This window comes from Platalea leucorodia (genome assembly GCF_965183815.1).
Source record: "Platalea leucorodia genome assembly, chromosome: 9".
In the NCBI taxonomy this organism is placed as follows: domain Eukaryota; kingdom Metazoa; phylum Chordata; class Aves; order Pelecaniformes; family Threskiornithidae; genus Platalea; species Platalea leucorodia.
The window spans coordinates 28,347,802-28,360,695 of record NC_138831.1 but is presented as its reverse complement, the minus strand read 5'-3'; the positions used below and the strand labels follow the sequence as shown (position 1 = coordinate 28,360,695).

General features: G+C 52.4%; 1 protein-coding gene across 5 annotated transcripts in view; it reads left to right on the top strand.

Annotated features, from left to right (window-relative positions):
* Positions 1-12,894, top strand: part of ZNF609 (zinc finger protein 609) — a 78,933-nt gene that overhangs the window by 7,683 nt on the left and 58,356 nt on the right. For 3 of the 5 annotated variants that reach the window (XM_082321947.1, XM_082321948.1, XM_082321945.1), the window contains exon 2: positions 10,349-11,213. The exons of 1 other annotated variant lie outside the window; for it this stretch is intronic. In XM_082321947.1, coding sequence (XP_082178073.1) covers positions 10,467-11,213 — 747 coding nt within the window. In that variant the 5' untranslated portion in view covers positions 10,349-10,466. The remainder of the gene's footprint in view (positions 1-10,348; positions 11,214-12,894) is intronic. One more of the 5 variants, XM_082321946.1, reaches the window with a different exon arrangement.

The window sequence follows — 12,894 nt, the reverse complement described above, 5'->3', positions numbered from 1 at the left end:
TGGCTTCTTTTGCCATGCCATTGCATTGAAGATGCTCTTTCCTGCTAATGCGGATCAGTGCCTTGTGGTGTGACGTGGTTTCAGAAGAAAGAGTAAAATTTTGCTCCAATGGTCGTATAGTAAAGAAAATAGGGGATGGATGGCTGCCTGTCTGGGAAACTTGCTCTGTGGCTCTAGTTGCTTGTGAGATTTCTTTTTTTGAATTTATATAATTTCTTTAAAGGAAACACCTATTTAACTTCTGGGTTTTCCAGATGAAACCAAGAAGTTGTTTTGCTTTTGCAGCTCAGTGTCCTTCACGTGCACAAAAATCACTGACATAGCTGTTTAAGCGTCAACTCAGATGTTGTGTGAGGGGGGTGTGTGTGTGTAGAGAGAGGGTATAAAAGGATATAAGTGCATTTTTGTGGATGAATAAAGATAATTTCAGGAGAATCTTGATATTTTGTATTTAAACATTAAATGCTCAACTTCCACCATTCATTTCCTTGTTTATGGAGTAAGAAAAGAAACAAAAAGGAAAGATGATGTTGTCCCTTTATGCTGCTCCTTCCCCGAGCACATTGTGGACACAGAACGGTTTTTTGGCAACGGATTTTCCCTCTGAGCCATTCCTGGGCCCGCTTGGCCGCCCTTCTGAGGACTGGAAGGATGGTATGTTTGTGCAGTGCTACATCCCATGCGACATCTTGTCTCTTTGTGTGGCTACGCCGATTTATTGATAAAGAAAACAAGGCAGTTTGAGAATGATTTTAATAAATTTGCTGAGCTCATTTGTGGTTTTGATTAAATAGAGCATTTCTGGCTTGAGTGAGTCCAAAGATTTGGCTCGGAGTCATCCTGGTCCTTCTCTGGGAGAAAGGGTGGCTCCGGAGGAGTCTGCTTTGCGGCTTTTAAAGGAGTGAAAATGAGGTGTGTAATGACTTGGCCAACGTTAGCCGCCATGAATTCAGTTGAAGAGGTAGAGTCTTGCTGATCTCCAGGAGAATTACTGCTCCTTCCCCAAAGATTTAGTAGCTGGTGCCATGGTGAAGTTTCTTGTCCTGAAGATCTCCTGTTTATTTTTTTGGGGTTGCACATCTAATCTGTCCTTTCCCTCTGTACCTATTGCCAGAAGTAATTAAAAGTGAACTATTACTACCAAAATAAGCCAAGTGCATTCTGATGCATGGTTCTTGCTGTTTTTTATTGTAGTTCTTTACATGCTGGCTAATTCACAAAATTTGGCGATTTGCAATGGGTCATTAGTGTGAATTAGCAACTTTCTGATGTATATCATAGCTTTGCAAATGTGCTTTATTAATCTGTGAAATACACCTATTTCTCCTGGGGAAAAAAAAAAAGGGGATTTCTTGGCATGGTACTCACTGTGCTTGCATTTGCCCCTGTCTGTGTATGCCTTCTGTCCTCCTTTACTTTGCAGTCTGGTTGGTTTTTCCCAAAGTGTTCCCAGGCTGATGGCTTGACAGCAACAGAGATTACAGCTGCACGTACGGTCCTCTGCTGCAAATGAAGCTTTAGCTCGTGTAGCCAAGGTGCCCTAATTGGTTATTGAATGAAGGAAATTAAAGGCATTAATAGGTGAAGTGGTTAGGAGAACGGAGATGTACGTCCTCTTCTGAAGCCTGGGAAGCAGCCAAGGCTGCCTGTGTGCTCTTCTAAAATTAAAAATAAAGCCCAGAAGCTCTCCCTTCTCTGGGAGCAACCTGGGAGCGAGCAAGCGAGCGTCTGTCCGTCCTCTCCAAATTGTGCTGCTGCATACCCCTCCCCTGTTGAGGTGGGGCTGTGGCTGGGAGCCGCTGCTCAACTGACCATCACTCAGCTGGGACCACTCCGGTGGTCTTCCTTTGGGTGGAGAAGACAGAAATGAGATGTTGACTTTGGCACGGAGCCCTCCCTGCATCTGCCAGTGCAGCTGGTGGTTTCCCTTTCTGGCTGTACCTCTCTGGAGGGTGCCCCTCATTGGAAACCCATGTGGCTGCAACCATGGGAGCCCGAGCTTGGGACTGGGACCACCATGGGGTTGGGGGACAGCAGGGATACCAGGGTGGCCTGGAGCGAGGCAAGGAGCCTTGCCGCCTCCAAAGCCTATAAGGGAAGGGTACAAGTGGCCAGGTCAGAGGTGCCTGCTCTGTTCCCACCGATGCCTGGGAGCTCGGGCTGCTGCCAAAACTGTGGGTGCCTTTCTGTATCCTCCTGATGGCATTGGGCAAGCAGGGGGGAAAAGGGTGAGCTCCTTTTTTTTTGGTACTTACTCCAGTAGTTATTTATGCCCATTGGTTGTCTTTGGTCTTCGCCAGCTCTTCTTTCTTCCCATCTCCGTGACTGATGCTTTGGGGATCTTTCCTGGTCACATCGATCTTGCTGCTTCCTCTCACTGCTGACTTTTTTAGGCTGCTGGCAATCTTCCAGCCTGCGCGGAACTTTATCTGAAACTTGTAAGCCTTTTTGGTTATTTTTACATGCTCTCTACCCCCTTCTAGGTTGTGCGTGAGGACAGGCCACTGATTCAGATATCTTTAAGCCTCTTGTAAATCAGTTTGCTTCTGCGTTGTGGTTAGCAAGGGTGTAACCAGACTGGTTTTCAGTCTGCATGTCTGCTTCACTTTCCCAGTGGAAACCAGCTCTCTGGTTGAGGGACAGTCAACCCCCAGGTTTGTCCCTATGGGAAGCATCACGAAGCAGAGCTTGGTGCCAGACAGATTTGCTTAGATGTCCCATTTTGAGTGTTTAATGTTATTTTTGGCAACAGCCAGCAACAGCATGGCTGGCGGGGTTCAACAAAAATGGGCTTTGCGGTGGTAGGAGAGCACCGGGGCTGCGTCTGGTGCTGCCAGCAGCGCCTCCGATGAGCTGTAGCGTGCCAGCTTGTCTAGCTTAGACTCATCTGAAGCGCTTCCGAGTTAATCCTGGCTGGTTATTGCTCACAGGGTTGCTTTTTGCTTTTGCCACTGTGTAGCTGCCAACGGTCCGTGTGTCAGCCTTCAACAGCCAAACCCCGCAGTGATGCCTGTCTGCTCCTGTGGCACTGCCCGTGCCTGCCAGGCACCAACTGGGTGCTGCGTGCCGGTGATGCCCTGACACCTACACTCACACAGGGTGGCACGTGGGGATAGCGGGTTGAGCAGGGGGTGCTGGTTTTGGGAGAAGATGGGGCTGTGATTCTAGTTATTGTTAAACCATCGCATGCAGATCTGGGTATGGCAATTACATGGTGGTGTCTTCCAGCATGCAGACACAATGGTGAGAGGTAAATCTCTCTTCTGTGTCTCTAATTCAGGATAGATCCGAGAGCTGAGCTTGCAGGAAGGAAGCTGCCTCTGTTTTACCCACCGAATGCTTTTTCTCCCATGCATCTGGGTTTTTCAATTCCTCATCCCCAGTACAGCTGAAAGTTAAGAGTGCTGGGCACCAGTTTGTGTTTATGGATGTGGATCTGAGTGCTGGGGTTGCTGAGAAAGCTTTTGGCCATTTTCAGCTGTCAGAGATTTTGAAGTCTGCAAGGTCACGCTTGCTGGAAGAAGTCTAGCCTGGCATTTTTGGACAAGCAGGCTATGGCCAGGCAGTGTCCAGAGGAAGAGCCAAGCCTGAGCCTTGCTGCTACCTGCTGATCTCTGCACTGGAGACAGAGGCTTGGGAAGAGGACGTGCCTTGCATGGGATGGTGCCGTGGGAGTCGTAACGAAGTGCTGGCATGGCTCTCATCTGCCCTAGCTGTGCTTGATGCTCCTGTAGTCCATGCTGCTGCTTTATGCCACTGCTGTGACCCTTCCTGCAAACCTGGCTGCTGCCTGGCAGGAGGTCTGTCAGCTCTCCATGGGAGGGCTGTGCATGCAGGCAAGTCACTGGACTTAAAGGGTGGCTACAAAGAGGATGGAGGCTTTCTCTTCACAAGGAGCCACATGGAGAAGTCAAGGGGCAATGGATACAAGTTGCACTGGGAGAGGTTTCATCTCAACGTAAGAAATTCTTTACAGTGAGAACGATCATTCACTGGAACAACCTCCTCAGGGACATGGTAGAGTCCACATTGCTGGAGGTTTTCAAGATGCAAATGGACAAAGTGGTAGATAATCTCATCTGGGCTCCCTTTCCCATGAAAGGTTGGACCAGGTGACCTTTTGAGGTCCCTTCCAACCTGGGCTGCTCTACAGTTCTATGACTTGAGTCGTGTTGACACATAAGTTCCGGCTTCTGTGTAATGATGGTGCTTGCTCAGCTTCCCACTGGAGAAGTGACTCTAGCAGTGCGATTCAGCAGAGAGCAAGCGGGAGTACAGAGAAGGTGGCATTTGCCTGCTGTCCTTCACGGGAATGAAATGAAGTGATGTTTGGTGCCTTCGTGTGGGTCTGTAGGTATTGATGTGCCTTCCGCTTGAGCTGAGGATCTTGAGTGATGTTTCTCTCACTGTTAGTTTTCTTGAAATATGAAGCTCTGGACTTCACTGTGTGTTGGCAGAGGAAATCTGAGTTGTGTTTTATTCAGTATAGTAGCTTGAAAAAAATGCCGGCGTTGAGAGACATCAAAACCAAATAATTATAAATCTGAAGAACTGCAGGCTCTTGAGACACGAACAAATGACAAATTGGGACTTTGGTGATGACGCTTCCAAGAGTCATGGGGGGATTAAAGAGGAACTTGTTCCAGTTTTCCCGATTTTCTGATATAAAGGAAGGCCTGAAATGTTTCCTCTTTTTAATTTTCCCCCTTTTTGCATACCTCACATATTGGTGATGTTGCCGCCGGTTGTGTTTGGCTTGTTGGGAGTTGAGGGTAGTAACGGGGTCTGCCGAGGGCGGCTTTGCTATCGAGCCCTGTTCAAGAACATTGGGTTTTTCAGCCCTAGATCGAGTTTCTCCTCAGCACCTGTTTGGCATTGATGATAAAGAAGTGTCAGTAAGAAGGAAATGCTGAGTTTTAGCTAATCTGGTGAAGTGTTTTCTTCAAACGCAGTCAGGTTGAGTTCTGGCACCATCTGCCCTTATCTTTTATCTACAGTTTTGCTGGACATCTTTGTGTGCTGTAGTCTTGCTGAATGTTGCTGTAAAGGTCGTGTTTTAAGGTCATGAGCGGGTGAGGGCGGGTGTGAGGTTGAATTTTGATCTGAGCTGCATCTTTTTACTGATGATGAATGTGAAGTTAATGCTGGAGTGTGTATTTAGTAGCAGGTGGGTATTGTGGCTGGTAAATCTCTTGAGCTTTGCTCCAGGTAGAGTGATTGCCTGGTCACCCCTATGCCAAAGAGGTCTTTGCTAACCTCTCCCATCTTCCTCCATCTCCAGCCTCTTCCAGTGACCTCATGTGTCCTGCTTTTGTAATGCCTGGACTCAAATATTTCAGGCTTTTCTCAAGAATGCCAACAAATGACTCATGACTGAAATGCTGCCCTGTGTCAGGTTCATCTCCAGTATCAAGGCTCAGCCTCCGGAAACTTGGAGTCCCGGCATAAGTTTCTCGATGTCTCTCTGGGCACTCCGGTTGCAGTGCATGCTGGAAGATGTAGTCTTGGTGGGGTGCACCTCCATATTAAAAAAAGAAGGGTGGCTCCATTTTATTCAAATTGGGTACAGCCTTCTCCCTCCTGGCAGCTCTCCAGCACCGTCCCACTCGGCCCCGAGAGCCACCGAAGTTCTCCCAGCGCCTTGTGTGAGCAAGGAGGCGGGAGCGCAGCTCCTCCATTCAAAATCTTGCTTAATTCCACACTGAACAGCTTGTTTTGAAGCCCTGTGCTTTGGCGTGTTTTGCAACAGCTCGGACTCCTGCCGGGTGAAGGCGATTGAGGGATCCTGCCCCCGTTGGGTGGCAGTTCTGGAGGGTGTCATGGTAAATCTCCTTTGTCTGCTATGGCTTGACTGATGTATGGGGGAGAGCAAACCCTCCTCCCCTGCGTGATTTCTTGAGCTGAAAGCAGCAAGTGAGTGAGGAAGCTCCTTTGTGCAGATTTCTCCGTCTCCTCTTGTGCGTGCCAGCTGGCTCGCATTCAACATTTCTCTTTTTTCTCTTTTTTTTTTTTTTTTTTCCTCCCCCATCTCTAGAGAGAGGGGGTGGGGAGAGAGGGGAACATCTTAAAAAGAAATCTGCAGAAAAGACATGGGAGTTACTTAACAAAAATCGAACCCAAACAAGCCCAGCTGGGGGATTACAAATGCAGTGGTAGGAGCTGAGCAGGGAGCAAGCGCTGCAGCTCGGGAAAGGCAGGCACGTTTCCCGCCCCCCCCCCCCCCCCCCACTCCCCCGAGTTTCTTTAGTCGTAAAAGGAAACAAAAAGGGATCTTGTGCGGAGGCAGCGTATGGGGAGAGCTGCCGGCTGGCTGCCAGCGGAGAGAGGAAGGGCCTCGGCACGCGGCCCCTTGTGCCGCTGCCTCGGCAGAGCGGGGCCGCGGGCTCGTGGGGAGCCCTTCGGGGTCTCGGCAAGTGGTGGTGGCCAGCATCTCTTCCATGGATGCTCTCCTCCAGCTGCTGGTGATGCCTTTGCCTCCCCCTGGGAGGGAGCGGAGGGGTCTGTTTGCTCTCCAGGGTTGCTCCTGGCCGGGGCAAGCATCTTGCTGAAACCCTCTGCTCCCTGCCTTGTGCCCCGCTGGAGGAAACGCTGCGTTGTGGAGATTTCCCGGCCCCCCCCCCCCCCCCCCCCCCATCATCTTTGCCGCTCCTTCTTGCGGGCATTCCTGAAAGTTAATCAGGGTGAAAATTGCGGTCGGTCATGTCTGGAAGCCACCAGAGGCTGATCCTGGAGCGCTGCAGGCTGGAGCACATGGGTATGAGACAGTCTTCCTACGTGTGGGCTGGTTGTTGCCAGGAGAAGTGCTTTCTCCTGCATCTTGCCGCCCTTGGGCATTCAGTCCTTCCCCGCTTTGGTGTTTCGGCCTCCAGTAACCGGTAGAGAAAGCCTGAGCGGCGTGGCTCGACGGGTTTGCTGCTGAGCATCCTGCGCATGTTTTAGCACAAAGAGCCCGGGGCTCGTGTGGCTTCCTCGCTCCCTTTTTGAAGGCGAGCTATTCTGTTTGAATAGCTTTCTCTAGGCGTGTTTGCAGCTTCGAAAGTGAACTTTCAGGTTTGTCTCTTGGTTGGCTCCATCCCAGCTCGTAGATGTGGATTGTAGAGGTCTCAGCACCTAATGGAGCTGAATTATTCATGTCTGGTGCTGTGTGTGCACAGCATTCCCAAGCAGAAAGCTGTCTCCTTGTAGGATCTGCACTCCAGGACTGCTCTTAAAATGCTTTGTTGGCAGGTCTCCAGGCCAACAAGTGAGCACATGCTTTTCATGTTGTGCGGGGATCAATCCCACGATGGCAGGAGGTAAGGGGAAGGACACGTTTATAGCTGAATCAATCTCCTCGGTCTGTTTTCTGAGATGCTGTGATTTGTGGCAGCGTTACTCCCCCCCCAGCAGGAGAGCAGGGAGGATCTGGATAGTACCCAGTGCTTCTCCAGCTTGGGAAAATCAGGCGGTGGGAAAGGGACCACCTCCTCTGGACTGTGGGCTGCGGTAGCCAGGTGTTCCCGTCCGCCCAAAATAGCAATGGCGTGGCAGGTTGGGGGTCCCTGGGGGTCTTGCTTGGGAGAGGGACCCAAAACGCTCCTCTGGCTGTGGAGGTTGAGCCTGCGAGGCTGGCTCTTAAGAGAAGAGAAATTGGGAATCGGGATGGGAATTTCAGAGAGGGGGTGTTTGAGCTGCGGGAAAGGCTTTAGAGCCATGTGCAATGGACGACATTCAGGGGATCCCCCCTGGATCACGTACCAGAGTCCTAGCCTTCAGCCCCAGGCTGGAAAGGGCTGATCCCTGCCCCGGTCCCTCTTCCCGTGGTGGCACATCTTGCGCTCCCTGCCCTGCTCTTGGCACAACGTGCCTTTCCTCCGCTCTTGCAAATCCAGCCTGTTCTCGTCTGTCCTGTTTGTGGTTCACTTCCCTCCGCATTAGCAGAGCTCGGGCTCCCTCGACGCCTCCTCCGTAGGGTGAATATTTTTTTCTCCTTGTGTTTTCTAACCCTTTGATTGTTCCTGGCTCTCTAATCGCCAGGGATTCAGCGGACTTCTGGGCTCCTTCTTCCTTTTGTTGTGGTAGGAATTGGCAAACGCTGCTTCTGTTTGCATAGTTTAAGACCAAAGTCCTGCTCATCTGCTCTCCTTATTTCATATATATAAATAATATTTATGTATATGTGTGTGTGCATGTATATATGCACACTTAAAACAGCAAGACGAGCTCCCTGGTGTGAGCTGAGAGCTGGCCAAGCTGGCATTGTGGAGGCGTTGCGTGGAGCAGGCGATGCTGTGCCTGTTGCAATACAACCCTTCGGATTGTCCGTCGCCTTCCTGTGACTGTGAGGCCAGATTCTGGTCCATCTGTCCCTCTGATCTGAGCTGGCCATGGCCCTTTGTATGCTCCACCTGCTTTGTTGGGCACCTCTTGGAGTTGGAGGCTGAGCCTCATCCTCTCCTGGTAGCTCATGTGCGTTGGTCCTGCGCAGCAGCGCCGTGTGGTTGTGGCTGGATGCTGTGCCTCAACTTTGGGCTGGGAAGAGGCTGTTACCAGCTAAAAATCTAGTTCATCCACCTTGTTACCGGCTTTGCCCATCCAGACAAAGGAATTGCTGTGGATCCACGGCACAAAGCGAGCCGGCTGCAGCAACACATACCAGATGAGGAGGTCTGTGCCGTGCAGAGATGAGATGGTTGCTGCCAATCGCTAGCCCCATCAGTGGTTCAAAGAGGGGCTCTGGAGAGACAGGTTGGTGGGGTCGGGCTGGATGCCCTGGCTTGGGGCTGGGGAGCGGGTGCTGGGGCAGGAGGAGGAGGAGGAAGAAGAGGAGGAGGCGGCAAGAGTAACACACGGTGCGGCTTTGGGAAGCTGTTAGCGACTCTGGTGCACAAAGTGATCTCCTGATTCGGCACTTTCTCTGCCACTGAAATGAGAGGTCAGTGCTTTTCGTTTCCAGCCTGCATGCTAGCCCCTGGCTCCTGGGGTTAAAAATATCCGTAATGACCTGTCAGAGAGCAGATTATTAGCTGTACAGAGCTGAGGATGCTGTGGGGAGCAGATGGAAAATGGTCTGGCTGCGGCAGCCTGTCTGATGAAAGAATCCCTGGCATTTTTACAGTGTTTGCATCTCTGGAAACGCACCATGAAGCTGCTTTCCAGGCTCTTGCCTGCTGGGGTTTGAAGAAATTTGTGCGTGTGTGGAGGTGTTTTTTTTTTCCTCTCTTTCCTGCTTCTCGTTTCTCTTTAAGTCACCTGTTTTTGAAGTGTTGCTCGTAAATAGTACCAGGAGCCAGCAGGCCCAGAGCTCGGTGGGGAAAGGGAGGACAGTGCTGCTGGAGAGGAGCTTCATCCAAATGGGTGGCCAAGGATTTCTTAAGAGATCTGGAGAGCGGGCAGCTGGGGCTGAGTAGCTGGCTGGGTGGCTGCTGGGAAGAAGCTGTTTCTTGTGTTAATGATGTCTCATCAGTGAGCTAATCTCGGTGAGCAACTCCGGTTCTTTTTCCGGTTGCGCATTGGTGTCCTTTTTGTTTTCCTCCCCCGCTGTTGCTACCTCTGGGGACAGGGCAGTGTACAATGCATCTGAGAGCAGGGAGGGCAAAGGGCTGGGAAGTCAAGAGGAGAAATTTTGGGCTAGCTGAGGTTGGCCATGGTGCGGACAGGTATGGCTGGTCCCTCTCTTCCCAGTTAAGACCAGGTACCCATGCAATTGTGCCTTGGTTTCCCATCCTTCGGAGCCTGCTACACAGTCATCATGCTGGAGGTGATGGCGGTTTAATGTCCCAAAGCCGGCTGCTGTGTGGTGCTGCCTGGAGGTGCAGGATGGAAACCTGGCGCTTCCTGCTGCCATTTGGCCTTTGGCGACCACTTTGACATGTCCCAAGTGTCACAGGCGCTCTGAAGCTCAGGATTTATTTCCCACCGAGGCACTCAACTTTCCCAGCGAGTGGCTCTCGTCCCTCACAGTGAGGCTGGTGGGGAGAGAAGCCCTCCCCCCGGGTGGCATTGGCAGGAGAGGAATCAATCCTCCCTCCCAGGGGCAGCACTCGATAATTCAGAGGGAAATGGCAAGCGGGGAAACGTGTGAGTAATGTCTTGTTGGAGCCAAGAGCCGTGACCTGCCAGGGCCAGTATTGATCGAGGGACTGGTGCCAGATGGCTGCTGCTGCAGGGACAGCCGAGGAGCAGCCCCCAGCCTGGGGGGGTGGCAGGAGGATGCTGCCTCGCGTCGTGCGATGGGGGATTTTGGAGGGTGGGGGCTTTCACCCTGCCCAGGACTTTTCCTGCCTGCATGTGTGGCTACCGATGAAGGCAGACCTGCCTGCCCGGCGCTCTTCATGTGTAACCCTGTTTTCTTTGCTCTCCCTTCCAGCAGCGATGCCGTCACCTGGGCAGACCCCGACCGCTGGAAGCCCCCTGAGGACGTAGGTGACCCCCAGGGCGTGGAGGCAGGGAAGAGCCTTGAACCGTGAGGGGCCGTTAACTCTAAGATGTCCTTGAGCAGCGGAGCTTCCGGAGGGAAAGGAATTGATGCGAACCCGGTTGAGACGTATGACAGTGGGGATGAGTGGGACATTGGTGTAGGGAATCTCATCATTGACCTGGACGCTGATTTGGAGAAGGATCAGCAGAAATTGGAAATGTCGGGCTCCAAAGAGGTGGGGCTCCCGGCACCCAACGCGGTGGCAACCCTACCGGATAACATCAAGTTTGTGAGCCCAGTGCCGGGCCCGCAGGGCAAGGAGGGCAAATCTAAGTCGAAGAGGAGCAAGAGTGGCAAGGACAGTGGCAAGCCAACCCCGGGTACCTCCTTGTTCAGTCCCACTGAAGGAGCTGGTGGCAAGAAGGAGGCTCAAGGACGTTCTGGGGACAGTGCGAACTCGGGCGGCTTGGTGCCTGCTGTCACCCCAAAGGGCTCGGAGAAATCAGCCAAGGCATCTCGCAGCGTGGCTGGCTCCAAGAAGGAGAAGGAGGGCGGCTCATCCAAAAGCAAGAAGGAAAGGAGTGAGGGTGTGGGGGCTGTGGCAGAGAAGGAGCCCAGTATGCTGCAGCCCCTGGCCCTGGCGGTGAGGGTGGGACAGTATGATGGGGGCCAGGGGACAGAGCCTGCTGCTGCTGAGCAGCTTGGGAGTATAGCTATTGACACGGGAGCTGCGCTCAATCCCTTGGGAGTTAAGTCGGAGCTGGAGGATGGGGAAAGTGAGTGCCGGCAGCTGAAAAAGGTGAAGTCAGAGAAGGTAAGAAAGGTGTCAGGGTGTGGGTGGAGGTGGCGTTGCTGCTCGGCTCTGGCAGTTGCTCCTGCGCCAAGGTGTGCCGCTGTGGGTGATGAGGGAGCCAGAGCTTACAGCGGGGCTGTCTGTCTTGTACCATTGTGGGCCAGCACTGATGTATGGCTGGTGCCTCCTGGTTCTGGTGTGAAGACGGTTTGGCCGTGTGATGTGCTGGGGTCTGGATGCGGTGATGGGAGGGCACCAGTCGAGCTGCGCCTTGCTTCTGGGAACTGTGCACCAGCAAATAGCCTGCAGTCACTGTGCATCAGGGTACCATCCTGCCATATCCTTGGGGATGTGGTTTCTTCGGCGTTGTGGCTGTGCCAAGCAGGCCCAAGCCTCTCCAACTCTTGTTGCTCTGCGGGAGGAGCCTGGGCTGGTGGTGAAGCTGATGTCCTGGTCCTGTGCCCATGCCAGCTCCTGACAGGGCAGAGCAGCAGTGTCTGTTGGTCGCCATGCTCTGCTTCCTGGTGGCTTCACCTTGCGTGTCAAAGCTCCCTGCAGCTCCCGGAGGAATTAATTTCTCTCTGGTTGCTTCATTTTCAGAGAAGACCTTAACGTGTTAGTAAACGAGGGATCTGTGTGGGTGTGCAGGCAAGCACAAGGTGCAGGGTTGACAGGAGTTACCACCTCATTTCTTGGTCTGCCATTGGTATGTGGGCTTTGTCCCACTTGTGACGATCAGCTTCAGGCCAACGGGTTGCTGTGGGTGATTTTTTTATGTCGCTCCTCCACTAACATGCAGCAACCATGCTGAGCTGGTGAAGCTGCTCTTCCAGGTCACCGGGGGTGCGAAAAGCCCTGCTAGTGACATGCGGCCGATGTGGTGAATGGCTGTCTGTCTGAGTGGTGTTTGGCTCTGGGTGGCTGCACAGCCATTTCTGGATACGGCTGCTGGAGTGGCAGCTTGGTTAGCGTGTTTCTTAGTAATTGCAGTGGCTGATATGGTTTCTGCAGGTGGATGGAGGAAGACTTTGAGTGTGTGGAGTTCTTTGCGCTTGGAGCAGAAGCTCCTCCGCGCTAGCTGCATGCTGATGTTGCCGGTCCGTGCCCTTGAAGCCATGTGTTTGCCAGGCACAGGGTGAGCATCATGAGCATGTGCGTTCAGGTTGGCTCAGCCCTATTGCCATCAACACGTGCTGGGGTGTCAGGAGAGTGACTGGGGGGATATTGGGGTGTGCATTGCTGTGTTTGCAGCTAGTGGCTCCCTGGGAGGATTTCTGCTTTGGCGTGGGGATCACGGTGCTGGGCACTGGGAAGAGATGGGTGGGGAGTGCTCAGTAGATTTGGGAGAGTTGCTGAGACCAGGGAGATGTTGGGGAGATTTTTTTTTTTTCCCCATCTGCAAAAACATAGAGCATATATGGAGAGAAGGGTGTTGGGGATGGTTGGCCATGGGATAGCTCTGGGAGAAGAGCTGCTAAGTAGGTCGGTGCTTCCTCCGCTCAAGAGGAAGACTCCTGGGGTAGGTGACTGAAGCCTGTAAAATTAAGGAGTGGTGTGGAGATGACGTGTTGCTTCCTTGTCCTTTCTGGCAACAGAACCTGAGTGAATGAAACAGGGAAGAGGAGCAGATACTGTTTTGTGCGATGGACTTGAATGCTGTTGCAAAAAGCTGTTGATGCTGAAAGCTCACCAATGCTCTGGG